Here is a 14,707-nt window from a genome sequence, read left to right as displayed (position 1 = left end):
CCGGGGAAATACATCTTTTCCCAGGTTAGCTTCACCTCTCAACTCCCAAAATTGACATTGAGTTTTTTTTTTAAATCTGTGGGCATTTGGAATAAGCCATATCACGGTTTGTAATAATTTGATATTTCCTTGTATTCTTTCTTTTAGTGTGCTCGGTATGATAATGCCTTCATTGCAGAAATTCTGATTGACAGAGGAGTCAACGTGAACCACCAGGATGAAGATTTCTGGACGCCCATGCACATTGCCTGTGCATGCGATAACCCTGATATTGTCCTGCTTCTTGTATTAGTAAGTAAAGCAGTTCAGTTTACCATTTGAAGATCTGATGGCATGTAAAAGGCTATATATTTAACTAATGATATTTTACAATATTTAATATTTTGGTTGAGGAAAAAATCTGCATATGTTATCATGTATCCCCCTAGAACACAAGATAATTATAGACAAAGGTTGCGGGTCATATAGTTTATAAAACAAATTGTGCAGATACTATGCCAAATGCAACTTCTCTTGCCTTTCCTTGGGGATTATATGCCTTGATACAAGTCAGTTTCAACTAAAATGGTTTGATAATTTTGTTTTTCAATTCATTCTCATTTTTAAATTTTTAGCCAAAAAGGCATAACATTATAAGGAGATATGGTTTATATTGAATCTTTTTTTTTCTTGGTTACATCTAGTAAAGAAGTGTCTACAATGTTTGTTTACATGAAAACGAGAACTTTAAATATAAAAAGCATTGGAGTTTGTTGTTTTGGTTGTTATTTTCAGTTAATCTTACATCCAGACATTGATCCTCACACATGCTTTATTTTGGAATAGTAATCTCTAGAAAGTATTTCAAGAAACTGTTTACAATTTTTAGAAAATACACTGGAATATATGAGTAAGAATGATTTGCTTTTATTTATTTAAAAAATTAACTTCTTAATGGCTTGCTATTATGCACCTGGAATTCACATTTTTTTATGTAAGCTCAAGATTTTACACAAAAGCAAACTGATGCTCAAATATATTAAACAACTTGCCCTAAGCCAAAAGCAAATGATAGTTAAGAACTCAAGTTCATTGTCAGAAGTCCATTTTTTGTCACTGAGCCATGCTACCAATATTAGTTTCCTGTGCCTGCCATACCATTAAGACATAGTTGATGGCTGTACACACACACAGTTGTAGAGGTTAGAAGTCTGAAGTCAAGGTGTGGACAGGGCCATGCTCCTGCTGTAGGCCCTAGTGATGAAACTCTTCTTGGTGCTTCCTAGTTATGGTGACCCCTGCAGTCCCTGATGTTGCTTAGATTATAGCAGCATCACTCCTGTCTCTGCCTCCATCAGCACATGACTTTCTTCTGTGTCACTGTATCCATATCTCTCATGTTTTCCTTTCAGAAGACACCAGTCATAGGATTTAGGGCCTACCCTCAGGCAGATGGCCTCATTTAACTTGATTACATCTCCAAAGACCTTATTCCCCAATAAGTTCACATCTACAGTACTAGGGAGCATAGCTTTTGGTGGAAAACATTTTAAATATACCATACTGCTCCTCTTCCCCCCTTTTTAAAATTATGAATGAAAATATTTTGGGATTAAAGGCTGTGAATAGGGACTGTCTTAATCTTGTATGAGGTTTAATTTTGTCTCATTTTCTCTGATTTGTCCTTCAAGAATATGTATACTTCCTTTTTTTCAGTAGAAACATATGTCACTAAAAATGTATGTCTTTCAAATTCTGGAAGATGGAGGGTATATTAATAAGGAAAGGCAAAGGAAATAAAAGATTATTTAGCTTGAAATATAAACTTTTAGAGGGCTAGTACTCTACATAAAAAGGCATGAAAAGCTGCCTGACTCATTTATAAAACAAGATTTGGGTTTTGTAGATACAGAGCCTAAGAGGCACTAAACTGTCAGTTCACCATAAAGGCCACAGGATTTCCCCAGAATTGTGAAAAGCTATAAAATATAGCACAGAAAGGAACCAAGTCACCTTTCAAGTAATACTGTAACATGATCAAGTTTAGAAACCTTTAGAATGCTGACAACTCATAGAGTACTCACTTGGGTTATTTAAGGAGGAACTAAGTTCGTAGTACTTGTTTGATACATTTTTTGATAGTTTAGCTAGCTGCTTTAATTATAAGAGAATGAGATAGAAAAGTTTGATTCATGGCTCTTGCAGTTTTTCTATGTTCTCATTTGTTTTTTTCTAAATACTAGTTTTAAGAATCAGTAATTTTTTTCAAAGCCCATCCTTATTTCTTTTCTCTAATTATTATTAATTACATTAAGCCATGCCAAAAAACCTCTTTTTTCTGCATGCAAAATGGCCATACTTATTCTGACAAATGAATATTCATGTGGTTGTGCTTAAAATGTTAAAATCCTTCTTCCATTTCCTCAATGCAAATGTCTGGACACAGGCTTCAGTTTCTTGAGTTCAGACAGGTTTGTGAGATCTCAGTTTCACTGCCAGCCAGGATTCCCTTCCTCCATTCTGAATGTAGCAGTTTCTTATTTCTAATGGGAAAGAGCAAGAAGATCTGCCTTCTTTCTGTAATCTCTACTGAGTGTAGATCTTGGTATCTCACATGATACTCACAATTAAATATTGCAGGAACAGCCCTGAGTTGATGAACCAAATTATGACAAAAAAAGAAAAGAGTTAGATCTGAGTTACATTTCAAGCAAAATAGCTCATAAAATAACAGTGTAGTGACTCAGGTGAAATATCTATAACTACATGAAATGACTCCCCTTCGGCATCTAGGAGACTGGTATCACAGATAGCATATGATAAGGTTTGGCTGTGTCCCCACTCCAATCTCATCTTGAATTGTAGTTCCCATAATCCCCACACGTCATGGGAGGGGCCTGGTGGGAGGTAACTAAATCATGGACATGGTTTCCCCATGCTATTCTCGTGATAGTAAGTTCTCATGAGATCCTGTGGTTTTATAAGGGGCTTTCTCCTTCACTGGGCTCTCATTATTTCTCCTGCTGCTCTATGAAGAGGTGCCTTCCGCCATGATTATAAGTTTCCTGAGGCCTCCCCAGCCATGTGGAACTGCAAGTTAAACCTCTTTTCTTTATAAATTACTCAGTCTCGGGTGTTTCTTCATAGCAGCGTGAGAACAGACCAATACAGCATAATTGTCAGAACTAGCATTTATAGTCTAGAGGTAGCAAAACACTTAGACCATCCTGAGCACAAGAAGGAGGCATGTTTATAACCAGAGCTAGGACTGGGGCAGGTCGCCAGGACTGGTATCTGGGATAACAACATAATTATAAGAATAAATTAGACATACTGGCAAGTTACTCAGACCTTTCCTGTGACTCCTTGTATAACTGAGGTAATAGACATTAGCCTTCTTCATGTTGAGGCTAAGCAGCATCTTCCAAAGGAAATTTGATTTAAATTGGCACCAATCCTGGTCTCCTAAATGAATGTTTAGAAAAAGGGGAACAATTTGGAGAAGTGTTATATTATTGTCCTAACTAGGAATACCCTCATGTCATTGTCTGACTCAGCGCTAAGTTCATTAGGATGTGGAGAGTTCTAGACACTCCTTCTCTCTACTTTTATTTTATCTTCCTATTCTTTGATACGTGCCCACATTTACTGTTAAGATTACCATTACATTATCTGTGTTCCTTGATATTTCATCCCATTATGAATATTGTACTTGTTTAAATAATGACGTATTTTTCTCTTTGTTCTTATGAGATACAGTTTCTGTAACTCCTATTTGTTCCCATGGCAACAACTCAATCGCAGTAATGACCAGCTGCCTTTAAAATAAACATCTCTTCTGCCTGGAACAATTTGATGTATATTCAGTAATTCTTTATCTAACTAACACCAGCTTCAGGTTAGGCATTTAATAAAAAATTAGCTTCTAGCAAGTCACAGACGTAGCGCATGCATGCATTGCTGTCTGTTAAAACAGTGCCTAGCACTTGATAGATGCTTAGCGTATGCTTGAATATCATCTCGCAAGCTAAGTATATGAATCAACAAATGAATGAATGAAAGCAGGCCAGTTTTTGGAATTCAGCCTGAAAAATATTGACAATATTAACTCATATGTAATAAAAGCTGTCGTATAACCACATCCATCCTTTTACATATTCTAGACTTCTTTACCTCACATGTTCTACATTTGTATTACAAGTGCTTGCTTTAGCACACAAATTATCTCAATATCTGATGAATTTGCTTTTCCTTACCAAACAGAATTGAGGGAGAAAAAAACTAGTTGTATTTCATGGATGATCATAGAGTTAATCTGTAATTTTCAAATTATTAGCAATATTTTCATGGCTCAGCAGTGCCCTGTTTCTCACAATGTAGAATAATCCAACGTAATATACAAAGGAATATATCTGTTAGCTGCCCTCATTCAATGACTTCTGCTAACCGATCATCATCTTCATTCACTTAACTAATAAATATGAGTGATCACCAATTATGTATGAATATAAGGCCTGCCCTAAGGGAAATTACAGCTTGTTTATTCATTCTTTCATTTACTAAATATTTATTGAATGACTGTTATGTTTTAGATGCTGCACGGTGAATGAGAAGATATTTTATACTCTACAGTAGTGGTGAAAACAAACAATGCAATTAATCAAATGAACCCCTGGGAAATTTGGTTAATGGATTAAGCCAATCTGAGTAGCTGTATTCATACCATGTTACAGCCAGCCTAAGTATCCATCCACAGAAGCAATTTACTCTAAATAAATGTTGATAAAACACGTTGTCACAAAAATTCTAATTACTGTAAAAATACTTTCCTGCCAATAACCTCAAAAGAGAAATGTATTTTACTTGCCAGATGAAATGCTATTGTCCACATGTTGAAGGCTGCATGCTTCATCTTCTTTCCATTTTCCAGAGCTAGATGATGGACCAGAGAGACTGCGCAGCACTGATTCATGTATTAAATCTGTGGTGGCCGTCTGTGTGTACTCAAGGGAGTCAGCAGTGAGCACAGGCAGAAAAAGCCCTGCCTTTTAGAGCTTACCTTCTATTAAGGAAAAGCAGATGAAACACATAAATGACTAAAATTTATAGTATATCAACTAGTAAGAGGTTTTGGAAAGGTCAGGAGGAAAGAAACAGAGTATTAAGGATGGCTTCATGAAAAAGGTGACGTATGAGCTGGGAGCTATGTTGATACATGGGTGCAAGTGTGCCGGCCACAGGGGATGGTACATAGAAAGCTATCGAGACCATCCACCATCCTGGCAACATGGTGAAATTCCATCTCTACTAAAAATACAAACAATTAGCTGGGCATGGTGGCAGGCACCTGTAGTCCCAGCTACTCGGGAGGCTGAGGCAGGAGAATGACATGAACCTGGGAGGTGGAGCTTGCAGTGAGCCAAGATCGCACCACTGTACTCCAGCCTGGGCTACAGAGCGAGACTCCGTCTCACAAAACAAACAAACACAAATCACAGAGTAGATTCTCCTTATTTAAGGTAGTTATAGAGTCATTATGAACACAGAGTTAGCAACTACTGAGCTTCGCTCCTAGAGGAAATACAAGGTTAGGTTCCTTCAAATCCCTGGTCACAATATTTTCATAAACAGAACAGCATATCACCAAATTTTTTGTGTCTGTTTGTAGGCACCTTATTTAATATATAATATTGCTTCTTTAACATTGAACTAATTAAGTGAGTGCTGCAACTCACTCCAAATGAAGACTAACACGTGTAGTTTCTTCATGAAAGCAGATCAAAGCCTTCTCAGTTAGGAACACTGGATAGCACCTCAGCAGTACACTTGGGGGCCACCTTTAAAAGCTCAAAAATGTGGGAAAAAATGGCACTACAAAGACCACAAAAAGGATACTTGTTCATTCTATGAGAGCTGAAACAACAGGCAGTTTTTTAACTTCAAAAAAGGTGTATTATTTGATCTCAGCTGTGAATGTGAACCTTGGCTGACTAAAATTTTTCATCATTCCGTTCAGGTTTACAAATTATCACAAGAGTGCCATGAGAAATTATTTTGGGGTTACAAATAAATATTACCAAGTAAGTATATCTGCAAATATGGAATGCACGAAGAATGAGAATCAACTGTACTTATTATTAAACAAAACTATTGACACTTTTCTGAGTTTTAACTATGAAATAGAAGTCATTGAAGCCCAATATACTTTAGGAATTGGAGTGAGCCAAAAAGTGATAGGTTTCTACATTTTCACAATTTGAGCAAAAGAGGGCCTCATAATTTACATCATATTGTTGAATAAGGTTTTGTAGATTCCTAGCTATACTATCTCATTGGGTGTGAAGAGTGCTTCTGTGCCATAAGCAATAAACTTATAATCCTTATTGTTTCCTTATCTGTTTGTTTTTGAGACAAAATCTTACTTTGTTGCTAAGCTGGAATGCAGTGGCATGATCTCGGCTTACTGCAACCTCCGTCCCCTGGGTACAAGCAATTTTTGTGTCTCAGCTGCCTGAAGAGCTGGGACTACAGGCACATGCCACCACGCCCAGCTAATTTTTTGTATTTTTAGTAGAGATGGGTTTTCACCATGTTGGCCAGGCTGGTCTTGAATTCCTGACCTCACGTGACCCAGCCAACTCAGCCTCCCAAAGTGCTGGGATTATAGATGTCTGCCACCACGCCCAGCCCTAATCCTTATTATTATATAAAATCTAATATCAGAGAGGTTGGCAGTGGTGTGAAATCCCAAATACAAATGTTTTGGCTCCCCCAAAACAATATTTTAATGCATGATAATTTTTATATGTACTTGGTTATATGATTATGTATTATAATTATATATAATTTGTCCACTAAGAATTTTTTCATTTACATTTTTATTATTTGAGCATCTCAAATATATAATTTTTATTTTACAGTTTATATAATTTAATTTTTAAAATATTTTCTAACTTGTACCACATCCAAGCACCAATATTCTGTAACTCAAATGTGTTTTTCTAGCTTAAAAAAAAATTCCAAGGTATTTTACTTATTCTCAGATTGAGAAGCCTTTTTGTTACTCAAGATTAAATTCACAAAGCTGAAAGTGATTTATTCTCTTAAAAATCTTGACTTCCTGTTTATTTCAACATGTGCATATTTATATGTATTAATTTCTAAGATATTGAAACAATGCAGCTATGCCCTGAGTTCAATGCTTGTAAAATCTCAGATCTGCTCAGTCACTTGCTTGCTGAGAGAGGAACAATGGACTTTTCTTTGCTATTTTGGATCATGTGGTTTTTATAGGGAATGGTCTCTGAATAGCGTTGCTCAATTCTCACTTCTTTTCTGATACGATTTTAGATAAAAGGTTTCCATTTTGTCTTCAGTATGCCGGATCTAAATTTTCACATTTAATTTTATAAAGTGGCCACAGTTGCTAAGCTATTCTGTACAGTTAGCAATTCTAAAGCTGTGACAAATATGCACATTTTAATAGGTGCATTTCAAACCATAAGAAAAAAAATGCTTTTATGTTGGTATTAATTACTTTAAAGCGGTATTAATTTCTTTAAATTGCGTAAACCACCTTATGATGCTTGTATTTAGGAAAATGGTCACCAATGTTACTGACTCATCTTCTCAGGCTTTTTCCTTTTTCTTATTGAAAAATTTGGGGTGGAAGTCATTTGATACTTCATGTGTCCTGGAATCATTCACTAAATTTTACTATAAAGAATATCCATCATATATAGTTTCAAGAAATTGATACTAGATAACTAAAGGACAAAATATTATTTTAAGTAGTTTTGATTTTGAAAAGGGTGATAGGGAATATCAGATTGCTGAATTCTTACTATTACATACAAGGAGGAGCTCTTTAAAGATTTTTTTACTGCTTGAAATCAGAAGTTGTAGGAGGAAATATTAGCCAATGTATAGTCATTTGCTGAGTGAGGCTCGGAGTGACGTTATCACTCTTTTACTTCAGTAACAATGGATTGATTACTGGAAATTGCAGGGAACATTTTCTTAATCCTCGGCCTTTTGTGTTTGAACATCTGATATTAGTAACATCTTTGCCTGTAGGGTGGAGTGTGCCCTGTTCTGTAAGTAATGGACAAGGTGGAACTAGATCATTTTAATGGGTGCTGCAGGCAACTGCTGGAACCAAAGCATTCTGTCATAGCTGAAACAGTAAACATTTCACAGACATATGGCTTACTTTATATGAGGTGGCTTACACTGATAGATCAAAATCCAATCATTCCAAAATTTTACTAATTATTGTTTAGACAGTTCCTAGGTTAAATACTACTACATAAAATTGTTTACAGTTTGGTTATAAATTGCCCTTTTCATCACTTCAATTTCTTACATATCAATGCACAAGCTGCCCTTGCTCTTGTCAGGTGATACCCCTTCGTAGAAAATAAGTATACATTTAAATGGTTCAAGGTAAGTCTAACTTTCCTATGTGAACTGTGGTAGAAAATCCTGGCCAAGCACCTGAATATCAACTTTTCATGTAAATGACCACACATACAATATTTAATCTCTTTCTCATCAATTGATCTTGCCTTTGACTGCACTGAGAAAATTGAAGTCTTCAGGCTTGAATGCCTTCAACTTCCTACTAACAAACCATTGATTTTTTTCCTATTTATTTGCTGCCTTTTTTCCATCCTTAAAGAGGTGTTCATTCTCCTTTTAAGCTAAGTCTTTTCACATACTTGCTAAATTCTACTCATAGTCACCTCTCCAAGGATTTCTCCTTGTTCCTCCCTTGTTTTCAGTCATTCTATTAGCCTTTTCCTTTAAATTCATATTTATGTCCCAGTATCTTTCATTAAGTTAAAAAAAGAAAAAATAATCAAACTTGTTTCTTTAGTTGTGCTTTATTGTTCCTCTCACGTTTACACTGAAGCTTCTCTGAAGAACAGTGTGGTTCTGCTGACCCCAGTTAGCAGCTCCCAGACAGTTCTCAATCCAGATAATCTGACTTAAGCCCACTGGAACCTTTCAAATGACCTTGGCCATGGACACTTTTGATACTATTGTGGTGAAATCAGTGAATGCATTTTCATTTCATTGATTATCCTGCTTCATGTATCTCACTTGACCTTAAGGCAAGTTGACCATAGAAGGAAACTGGGCAAACGTCCCATTTTTTACCCACATTCATATATTTTGGCATGAATAGTAAAAATTTGGAAGAGGCTATTCAGCCTCCTATGCTGTTAGTGGCCTTTGAAGACAAAGAGCCTTTTGGTTTTTAGTTTTTGATTTTATAAATCTGCTGCTACTTAAACTTTACCATCACTAAAATCTATGGTGGAAAATTATTCTATCTATCATAAAAATGCTTACTTAATATTAACAGTGATTAGAACCATAATATTAGATTTTAGAAGATAAGCAATAAAGTGTCACTGAAAAAACCAAATCTGTAAGTTTTCTAATTTCAAATCAGCTTCTAATTGTCACTCCTGTCTTAACAACAAGAACAAATCTGAACTGATTGAAAATCGGTGACGTTTGTTGGACCTATCAGAGTACTAAGTTTGTAAGAAAAAGTCTATCAGCTCTAAAATCTGAGGGGATGCAGATGGTCTGGAGCGGAAGCACAGGAGCCATATACTGGTAGGAATATTTAAATGGCAATGTCTTGACTTGCCGGAGGCTGAGCGCAGACTAGTATAGAGTGAGGAAACCCTGGGGGCCACAGTCTTAGGGGGCGCCACATTTTCATGGGTTTTACCTCCAGGTGAAACGATAGAGTTTCTCACAAGGAACTCACCAGGTTCCCACAAGGAAGATCTGAGAGAGGTCCTTTTTATGGATAAAATCCTTTTATCCATAAAACAGATGTTTTGCAGAGAAGTACCTGGAAGCACAAAATAAAGAGAGAGACAAAAACAAAGAAATATTGGAAGCCTCTGGCTCCTAGAGTTACAGCAGACATTAAACACAGCCCAGCTACTAGCCAGATCAAAATAGACTCTCACTTCCTAGACCTAATAACCTCAGTTAGTAATACCTAATATCTGGCTTTCAAAGAAAAATTAAAAGACATGTCAAAAGACAAGGAAAACACAGTTTGAAGATATTTAAAAAAGCATCAGAACCAGTCACAGATATGACACAGATATTAAAGTTATCAGACAGGAGATTTAAAATAACTATTATTAATATGCAGAGGATACTAATGAGAAAAAGTAGACAACTTACAAAACAGATGAACAATGTAAGCAAAGAGATGGAAACTCTACTAAAGAAACCAAAGGAAACTCTATAAATCAAAAGCACTGCAACAAAAATGAAGAATGCCTTTGATGGGCTCCTTAGTAGACCGGACCTAGGTGAGGAACAGCGAGCCACCTCTGACAGCCAACAGGACTTTCTAAACTGAAATGCAAAAAGAACACAGTGACAGGAAACAAAAGAACTGTGCAGTAATTTGAAAAGGTTTGACATGTGTAATGGGAGTACTAGAAGAGAGAATAAGTATACACTTTGATAGAAGAAATAAGATGTAGTATTTGATAGATTAGTAGGGTGACTGTAATTTACAATAATCTATCGTGTATATATAGCTAGAAGAGAAGAAGTAGAATGTTTCTAGCATAAAGAAAAGACAGTATTTAAGATGATGGATATCCCAATATACTGATAGGATCCTTAAAAATTATATAAATTTATAAAATTATCACATATACTCCCCAAATGTGTACATCTATTTTGTATCAACTAAAGAAACAAAATTTAAAAACAAAAAGAAAAAGGCCAAAGACATATTTGGTTTAATAATGGCCAAAAGCTTTCTGAAATTCATGACAGATACCAAGCCACACAGGATCCAGGATGCTCAGAGAACAACAAGCAAGATAAACATAAAAAACAAACAATGAAAAACCAAAAAAACAGCTATACTTAAGTATAGCATATTTGAAATGCTGAATACCAAACAAAAAGAGAAAATCTTGAAAAAAACTAGGCAGGAAAACATACCTTATTTATAGAAGAAAAAAAGATAAGAATCACAATGATCTTCTCTCTAGAAATCATGAAAGCAAGAGGAGTGGAGTGAAATACTTAAAATGCTAAAAAGAAACACTGCCAACATAGAATTTTATTTCCAGTAAAATTATCCTTCACATGTGAAAAAGAATAAAGTTTTCTCAGACAGACAAAAGTTGAGCCAATACATTGCCAGCAGACCTCCAGCCTTGCAAGAAATGTTAAAATAAGTTATTAAAAACATGAACAGGAAAATTGTATAGGTCAGAATCTTTTACTACATGAAGAATAGAGAACATTGAGAAAGAAATAAAGACAAAAAATAACTCCACACAACTTTTGTTTTTCTTATTCTAAATTCATCTAAAAATGACTAAAGTAATGATAACAATATATTGGGTTATTATAGCATAAGGATAAGTAAAACTAATGACTGTAATATCATAGGGGGTACGGAGGAGGGTGTGGGAATGCTGTGTTGTAAGATACCTGCACTGCATGTGAGTTTATATAGTGTCATTTGAAGGTAGACTTGGATTAGTTAAAAATGTATACTGGAAACTTTAGAACAACCAGTAAAAAATTTTTCAGAAGTATAATTGTCATGCTAAGACAGGATATGAAATGGAATCATATAATATGCTCAATGAAATCAATGGTGGCAGAAGAAGAGGATAAAATAGAAACAAAGAGCCAATGTAATGCATGGAAAATAGTTACAAACACAGAGATTAACACAACTTTGTCAATAATTGCTCTAAATTGAGTAGTCTAAACACACCAATTAAAAGACACAGATCATTGGTACTGATAAATATATATGACCCAACTCTAGGTTGTCTACTTGAAAACCACATTGAATGTAAAGATGCAGACAGGATAAATGGAAATGAAAAAAGATCTATGATGCCAAAATATTAATTTTAGGAGAAATAGTCAAACCCGCTATTGTAATTGTAGACTTCACTGTGCTTTTTTTAGGAATTGATGGATCAAACAGGCAAAAGTGAATAAATGTCCACTTTCATGAACAGCAGCAGAAGTCAACCCTATTGAATTAACATTTACAGAATATTCCAGTCAACTGCAGCAAACACACGTTCTTCTCAATCTCACGTGCATAATTCATGTCAAGATAGACTGTCTCCTGAGCCATAAAACATACCTTAAAATTTTTAAAGTAGAACAAATATACAAAATATGTTCTCAGACCACAATGAAGTTAACTAGAAATCAGTAATAGAAAGGTTTCTGGAAAATTGTCAAATATTTGGAGATGAGACAGCACACTTAAAAAATACGTGTAGTCCAAAGAAGTCTCAGGATTATTTAAAATATATTTTCAGCTAAATAAAAACAGAAGTACAACTTATCAAAATGTGTGGGATGCAGCAAAATCAAAGCTTAGAGAGAAATTTATAGCATTAAATACATGTGTCAAAGAAGAAGACAGATATAAAAACAATAATCTAAACTTTCCCCTTTGGAAACTAGAGAAAGAAGAGCAATTGAGGCCTAAATCAAACAGAAGAAATAATAATAATTGGAGCAGAAATAAAAATAGGAAAACATAAAGACATTAAATCAATGAAACCACAAGCTATGTTAAAAATGCTTATTATAAAACTACAGTAATCAACACAGGTTTTCCTGATAGAAGGTTTTCATAGAGATCAATGAAACAAGGAAGAAAGCCCACAAGTAGACCAATATAAATACAGTCCAGTGATCATTGACGAAGAACAGCAATGCAAAAGAGAAAAAGTAGATTTTTAAATAAACAGTCCTGGAACAATTAGTCTCTATGCAAAAGAATGAACCTGGAAACACATCTTAAACCTTTCCCAAAATTAACTCAAAATGGGTAATGGACTTAAATGTAAAATATAAAACTTTAAAACTTCCAGAAGAAATCACATGCAAAATCTAGGTGACCTGTGATTTGGTGATGAGTTTTTATATATATATGTTAATATCAAAATTGTAACCCATGAAGGAAAAATTGATAAGTTGGACTATGATATATAAAACAAGTATCTGATAATAATTTACTTTGGCAGGGTTTTTTTTGACATATAAAATTGTATATATAGTGTACAACATGACGTTTTGATATATGTATACATTACAGAATGGCTAAATCAAGCTAATTAACATATGCATTACCTCACATACTTATCATTTTTTGCAGTGAGAACACTTAAAATTTTAGCATTCCTTAACTATACAATCTATTGTTATTAACAATATATAGTCACTATGATATGTAATCAGTCTCTTGAATTTATTCCTCCTATTTGGCTAAAGCTTTTTGTCCTTTGACCAACATCTGAATTCTCCCAACTCTCAGCCTCTAATAACCACCACTTTCTTCTCTGTTCCTATGAATTTATCTCAGAAAGAACTTATAGCTAAAATATACAAAGGACTCATAAGCTTCAACAATAAGAAAACAAACAACCCAGTTAAGAATGGGCAGAAGATCTTAACAGACGCCTCACCAAAGAAGATAGACGATGGCAAATAAGCATACAAAAAGAGGCTCAGTAGCGTTTGTTATTGGACAGTTGTAAATTAAAACAAGACCCAGTACCACCATATACCCATCCCAGTGACTAAAAGACACACCAAAGCCAAACAAAACCTAGAAAGACATTCAGAGGCAACGATGTGGAGCAACAGGAGCTCTTATTCACTGCTGGTGGAAACAAAATGGCACAGCCACTTTGGAGACACTTGGCAGCGCTTAACAAAGTTAAATATAGTCTTACAATACAATCCCGCAATCAAGTTTCCGGGTTTTTACACAAATGAGTTGAAAACTTATGTCCATTTAAAAGCCTATACTCAAATATTTATAGCAGCTTTATTCATAATTGCCAAAACCTGGAAGCAGCCAAGATGTCCTTCTGTAAACAAGTGGATACACAAACTGTGGCTCATCCATGCAGTGGAACAGGAGTCAGCAATAAAACAGGACTGGCTAACAAGCCCTGAGCAGACATGGATAAATCTTAAATGCATATGCCATCCAAGTGAAAGAAGCCAGTTTTAAAAGACTTCTGGAAAAGGCAAAAGCTATAGAGATAGTAAAAAAATGTCAGTGGTTGCCAGGGATTTGGAGATCAAAGAGGAAGGACAAATAGGTAGTTGAAGCTTAGGGGATTTTTTAGGGCAGTAAAGCTATTCTGTATGATATTGTGATAGCGGATACACGACACCCTGCCTTTGTGAACAAAAAAGAAACTTATAGTACAAAATGTGAACCTTAATGTATGTAAACAAAAACAATCATTTAGGATGTCCTGGGATCCAAAGATGGAATACGGGATTTGACAAGAGAATCTAAATGTATTGCAAACCTATGAAACAATTTTGCTGAAGAGGATGGAAAAAAGAAAGGTGCGGATAATGAGGGGACTCTGTAAGCCTAAAGCCAAACATTTTTGCATAGCACTCTACTTCAATCCGCAAAGTTACTTCTCGTGGAGGTATGAGTTAACAATTCTGGGCAGGGCACAGTGACTCATGCCTATAATCCCAGCACTTTGGGAGGCTAAGGTGGGCTGATCACTTGAGGTCAGGAGTTCGAGACCAGCCTGACCAGCGTGGTGAAACGCCATCTCTACTAAAACTACAAAAAAAAAAACAAAAAAACAAAAAAAACACCCAGGCACTGTAGCGTGCCCCTATAATCCCAGCTACTCAGGAAGCTGAGGCT

The 14,707-nt window shown here is 35.4% G+C and overlaps 1 protein-coding gene across 8 annotated transcripts in view; it reads left to right on the top strand.

Moving 5' to 3' along the window:
* The window catches only part of LOC105485316 (myosin XVI), a 703,391-nt gene that overhangs the window by 232,720 nt on the left and 455,964 nt on the right, over positions 1-14,707 (top strand). For all 8 annotated transcript variants that reach the window (XM_011747599.2, XM_071081051.1, XM_011747600.3 and 5 more), the window contains one exon: positions 148-291. In XM_011747599.2, coding sequence (XP_011745901.2) covers positions 148-291 — 144 coding nt within the window. The remainder of the gene's footprint in view (positions 1-147; positions 292-14,707) is intronic.

This window comes from Macaca nemestrina, chromosome 16, assembly GCF_043159975.1.
Source record: "Macaca nemestrina isolate mMacNem1 chromosome 16, mMacNem.hap1, whole genome shotgun sequence".
NCBI classification, from domain to species: domain Eukaryota; kingdom Metazoa; phylum Chordata; class Mammalia; order Primates; family Cercopithecidae; genus Macaca; species Macaca nemestrina.
Note: the sequence above shows the minus strand (reverse complement) of the source record. Positions and strands in the feature narration are given on the sequence as shown.